Here is a 6140-nt window from a genome sequence, read left to right as displayed (position 1 = left end):
TGAGCCTTATAGGCTCAGGAGGAGGGTTAGGAATGACGGCAAGTGACGTCACAGGTGACATCACCAAATGGGGGTGGTTTCTGGGGTTTTAGGATCTGTATTTAAGGCCAGTGATTTCATTCACTGGCCTTGATAGTCATTCACTGGCCTTGATACTAATCAGTTCACTGGCCTAGCTAGCTACTTTGAGCTACATCAATATATTGTGTAGACGCACAATATATGTACTCCAGTTAGTCAGTCGTTTGTTTTTTAGTATTGATTATTATTATTGTAATTCATTCGTAATATTTATTTATTTATTTTATTTATTTATTGTATTTATAAAGCGCCAACATATTACGCAGCGCTGGACGTTAGTTTAGGTTACAGACAATGTTTAGGGGTGACATACAGCAAAATGACAATACCTGAATACAAGAAAGACCAGATCATGCAGCACAGTATGAGTACAAGGTAATGCTTAGACACTGGAGGGGAGCATGGAGATTAGGCAAGTTAGGTTCACTCAGATGCATAGCATGGGTTTAAAGTAATGGAGGTGCATGATCAGGTAGGACACAAAAGGAGGAGGACCCTGCCCAATGGCTTACAATCTAGAGGGACAAGTAAGGACACGAAAGGTAGGGGACCAGAGTTCAGCTGTGGGTTTAGAGCACTTGTGAGGGGTAGTAGGCCAGAGTGAAAAGGTGAATTTTGAGGGCTTTCTTGAAGATGTTGAAGGAGGGAGGCTGCCTTAATGGGTGGAGGTAGGGAGTTACATAGTGTTGGAGCAGCTCTTTAGAAGTCCTGGAGGCATGCCTGGGACTCCTGATATTATTGGAGTAACATCTCATTGTATATTTACCTATGTACCGACCTCTTGCTTGTTTCCTGACCTTGCTCTAGTCTGATCCTTCTGTACCGATGCCATCTGATTTATGTTACCGACTCGGCCTGTCTCTGATTGTTACTGCCTGATCCTTGTAATACGACTGACATCTGATACACGTGTATGACTCTGCTCGAATTTGACTAAGCTTAACCTTCCTGGCGGTAACCCAACGTTTTCTAATTTACACCCATCTTTCTCATCATCATCATCATAATAATCCATTAATTATGTATTTATTTCATATTATTTTAATACACAAAATGAATTACACAAATTTTGTGTTCTACCCATACATAGTATTCAACATATACACACATACAATCACTAGCTTAGAAAAACATTTCCACACATAGAAATGAGATTAGTCCTCCGGCCAAACCATGGCGCATGTGCAATGAAACAGGGATGCATTAGCAATGTTTTTCTTTCCAACAAAAGTAGTGTTTTGTAATTTTTCATCTTTTTTTAAGTGAACATATGCGCATATAAAGCAAATGACAGATAACCTTAAACTGGTGAATGTACAAAGTAGCCAAAGTCGATTTTTAGAGTGGAATGAAGGACATCTTGAATAATTTTGGTATATTCCCAAACCCAGACACATTTGGGGTAATATCCAAATCTTCTCTGGGGACTTCCGACTGCAATCTGAAGTTTTGTACAATAACAGTGAGAAAAATAAATATTTCCATCCGCACCAGAGCTTCTCCCAAGCAGTTCCTCTTCCCTGACGAAGAATGAAAGAAATAAAGAAAAATGTATCACAACAACCATAATATCTTGCAAAATATGTTTAAAAAGCAGAAATAAACTAAATCTAATATAATAGATAATAAAATAACCTCCCCTTAAAAAATTAAATAATTTAAAAATAAAAGAAAAATATACCACAAATACGTGAACCCGCAAAAATGATAAAAACAGAAGAAACAATGTAATTAATAATAATGAAAATAAACTCCCTTTATGCATTGTAAATACAACTACTAGTTGCATATTTTCAAATGAAAATAATTTGACCTCACTAATCCTTCAGTAATTTACTACATCATCACACATAAAAGACACAGGGACACCGAGAGCCCAATATAATGTAGTATGTACGGATCAAGGGAGAAAAGATGTACGGTAAGTAGAAATATTAAAAAACCAGGGTTACCTCATAGGCAACCACGGTAAGGGCAGGTGGGGAGAACAAGCCTGTCCCCACTCAGGGTTAAGAAGTCTCTCTAGATGGGTAGAAACATAGAATGTTTTCCGCCCTTCCACCAAGGGTGGACTGAAGATAGATGCAGGAAGACAGAGGCACCAAAAGAATAAAATAATATAATAAAAGGTTTAAAACATGGATGTGGTAGCGGTGGAGACCTAGCCACTCCAAAGGACATTCAGAATTCAGACAAGTATGTGTTAAGGTATAACACAAACAATTTATCTATACACTCCACAATATTGCAACGCGTTTCGCGGGCGTGACCCCACTTCCTCGGGTAATTCAGATAGGAGTGCATCCGCTGTCCGGGACTGTACTAAGCTCCTCTGTGCAGAGGCACTGAAGCCTATGACAGCCGATCACAGTGATTGGCTGGTGGGAGGAGGGAGGGCAGTGATAGTCTAAAATAAATTACAAAAAATAGCAAAACTAAAAAAAAAAATTAAAAAATATTTGTATATAAATAAACAAACATCCCAGCAGGGATGAGACCCAACCAACAGAGAGCTCTGTAATTAGAAAAGGGGGTGGGAATCACTTGTGTGCTTAGTTGTGCGGCCCTGCAGCGAGGCCTTAAAGTTGCAGTGGCCTATTTAGTAAAAAATGGTCTGGTCACTAGGGGGGTTTAACACTGCGGTCCTCAAGTAGTTAATTAAGGAAGAATTTTATTTATTTTATTTTAGACATAGTGGCTTGTATGTAAATAACTTTTTCTCCTAGTGCTAGGTACACACAGTGCAATTTTCTGAAAGATTTACTGTCAGATCGACTATTTCTAACATGTCCGTCCGATCTGATTTCCGATTGATTTTCTGAATGATTTTCCATTCACTTCTATGGAAAATCAATCAGAAATCAGATCGGACATGTTGGAAACAGTTGATCTGACAGTAAATAAGTTTTCTTCAAGTTGATATTTTTACACCTTGTCAATAAAATGCCATTTAAGTTGCCAGGAAGCAAGAAAATACACTGAATAATTTTGTCAGTACTTTTTCACCTACTTTTGTTATGTTTTCAATTAGAAAGTGCTTAAAAGTTATGTTGAACAGATGATTAAAAAATATAACCTAGGAGAAAAGTTAAGTGAACTCAAGGTGATTTCTAAAAATGCTAACAGCACACAGAGGCTGGGTCTGCATATACTGCCCAGCCTCTGTTGCTATCCCAATCCCCCCTAAGTCCCCCCTTCACTCTGCTATGCCCATAAATCATCAGTCGAGCTGTGTCACAGCCCCGGCTGTTTACCTCTGTAAGTGTCAGTCTCGCTGCTCCCCCGCCTCCTCCATAGCTCTGGTCCCTGCCTGCGTCCCTTCCCTCCCCGCTGACTGGAGGGAAGGGACGCGGGTAGGGACCAGAGCTATGGAGAAGGCGTGGGAGCAGCGAGACTGACACTCACAGAGGTAAACGCTGTGTGTCGCTAGCCGGCTGTGTGATTTATGGGCATAGCAGAGCGAAGGGGGAACTTAGGGGGGATTGGGATAGCAACAGAGGCTGGGCAGTATATGCAGACCCAGCCTCTGTGTGGTGTTAGAATTGTTAGAAATCACCTTGGGTTCTCTTTAGGAGAAATACTGAAATGCATGGGCCATTGGAGTTTTCTCCTAGATTAATTTTTTACACCCTGTAAATAAAAAGCCCTTTAAACCATTGGCAAACAAGAAAATACAAAAAAATTATTTTGATAGCACATTTCACCTATTTTGGGGGTACTTTTTCAATTCCAAAGTGCTGAAAAATTATTTTAAATAGAATATGAAAAATTATCTCCTAGGAGAAAACTCAGGAGAAAACGTTAATTGCATATGGCTCATTACATCTTCTGATTATTTCTCCACATAATCACCTAATTTATTTAAGCATTAATCTTATCTTTTTATAAAGTTTTGTAGTAGCATCACCATTGGGGATAGGGCAGCTTCCTGTTAATACTGCTGAACAAACAGTTACTGGCATTCTGCAGTCATGTCACAAGTGGTGCAGGGAGAGAAGCAATTAACCTGACAGATGCAATTACACTGAAAGAATACCTTGCATGGCAGATAAAAGCAAATGGCTGTTACTTCCTGGATGGCCCTCCTAATAATTCACAACATTTTCTAGCCATAGTTACTATAAAAAATATATTTAATTCTCAAAGTAGCACTAATTAAGTAATGTAATTTATAGAAATTTCATTTAATGAAATTTATATTCTTCTTAAAAACAAATCTAGATTGAATATTAATGTACATTAAACTCAAAATCAATTCAAATTTGAAACAAAAGTTACTTTTAGAAACCTTTTTCATTTTAAAGGCCTCATTTTGTAGAATTTATTTATATGCTTTTTAAAGACTGGGATGCACCATGAAAGTTAGTATTTTAAAAGGTAGTAATAGAAGTAACCATTGGCTAGAGGTGTAAGTAAGGAGGATAAGGGGAAATCAAATCACCACAATTTTAAAGCTTGTGATAGAATTTGTTACGATTGGCGGGGACGCCACCACGGCGGAGAGCGGCGTGTCTGCCGCTTCCGCATCCCAGCCGGCGGCGGTCCCCGCCTCGCAGGCATGCAGTGCGCCTCGCTCAGGTCCTTTGGCCGCTCACAGGATCAGGGCTACGCGTGCGCACGCCCAGCGGCAGGACCTTTATTTGCTAAGGAGAAGAGTCAGCTGACCCACCGGTCAGCTGACTTCAGCAAGCCCTCTGATTGGCTGGGCTTCTGGGAGGTTCAACTGAATGATCCTCAGCATATAAGGATCTGGCGGTCAGTTGTTCATTGTCTGTTGTTGCGAATACTTCGTGTTAGCGCTCAGACCTTTGATAGCTGTAATCAGTAGTATACATTACCATTGTATCTTCTATTGTGTTTTGATCTCTGTCTGTACCTTTGACCATTCTCCTGCCTTCTGATTTTGTACTTCACTTATCTGATCTTTTGCCGATTTCCTGCCTGAACCTCTGACTCCTGTACCTGTACTCTGTCCGACCCGCTGCCGACCTCGGCTTGTGTTAGACCACGATTTTGTCTAACGATTCTGTACCACTGCTGACCGACCTTTTACCGACTCTGCCTGTACGACCACTCTCTATCTGGTGTTAGTCCCGGTCTCCAAGGGCTATCACTAAAGGAGAACTGCAGTATTACTGGTTGCACCAATCACTACACCTGTGCAATAAAGTTTACGTTCGGGTTTGTATATTTGCATTATTTGACGATACTGCAGATCGTCAAATAATCAGATATCAGTAGCCGTGCATACACACACCGTTACAGAATTAAGTCATATTTTTACTTGTCTGGAAATCAATTGCATACACTGCCAAAATACATGTTTTGATAATACCTAAAGAAAGAGGAATAAAGGCATCATTCCTTTTGAATTCACCATTTTCATCCAGGAAATTTTGGGGGTTAAACTCATTTGGATACAGGAAATAATCAGGGTTTTTCAGCACCGAGCTCAGTATTGGATAAACATTAGTGTTCTGAAACAAGATAAATGTTTGTTAGAAGGATTATCTACTGTAGGTATACATTATATTAGAACAGGAAAAGGATTGGCAGTGCTCCTTTCAGGCTGCATCTGAAATGAAACCAATAGAGGTGTGCACCGCCCCCCTCTCAGGGACTTAAATACACACTTTGAATACAAATCAGATGTAAAACTATGCACTAAACCCTAAATCTAAATAAATTAAATGCAAACTGACACACATGCATGCAGCTAGCCATCAGTAGACTTACATTTTGCACAACAGGAGATATTGGCAGTGCATCCCAATACAGACTGCACCCAAGTTGACCAACTGCATAGATTTACAGAGCCCAACACATGGGCAGATTACACAACTTGCATTAAACCAGGTCAAGTAAAAAAGTGAATATCCCAGGTAAAGATGAGAGAGAGGTGAAAAGAACAAAGAGCAGGAAGAGATCAGGGAAAGCTAGGAAATAAAAGGAAGGAAAAGCGGAAGGGGCCTATAGCCATCTTCACACCCCCTGCAGAGAGGTAAGAATGAGAGTAGACAAGAAAAGGAGAAAAGAGAATTAGGGGGGGGGAGGGGGGG

General features: G+C 40.1%; 1 protein-coding gene across 1 annotated transcript in view; it reads right to left on the bottom strand.

The window, feature by feature from the left end:
- Window positions 1-285: 285 nt before the first annotated feature.
- Window positions 286-6140, bottom strand: part of LOC137528911 (cytochrome P450 2B4-like) — a 51631-nt gene continuing 45776 nt past the window's right edge. Inside the window, exons 8-9 of the mRNA XM_068250675.1 lie at window positions 5417-5558; window positions 286-1601 (exon numbers count right to left, since the gene is read on the bottom strand). Of these exons, the coding sequence (XP_068106776.1) occupies window positions 1420-1601; window positions 5417-5558 (324 nt within the window). The 3' untranslated portion in view covers window positions 286-1419. The remainder of the gene's footprint in view (window positions 1602-5416; window positions 5559-6140) is intronic.

Source organism: Hyperolius riggenbachi, chromosome 8 (genome assembly GCF_040937935.1).
Source record: "Hyperolius riggenbachi isolate aHypRig1 chromosome 8, aHypRig1.pri, whole genome shotgun sequence".
In the NCBI taxonomy this organism is placed as follows: Eukaryota; Metazoa; Chordata; class Amphibia; order Anura; family Hyperoliidae; genus Hyperolius; species Hyperolius riggenbachi.
This window is presented reverse-complemented; position numbering and strand designations above follow the sequence as displayed.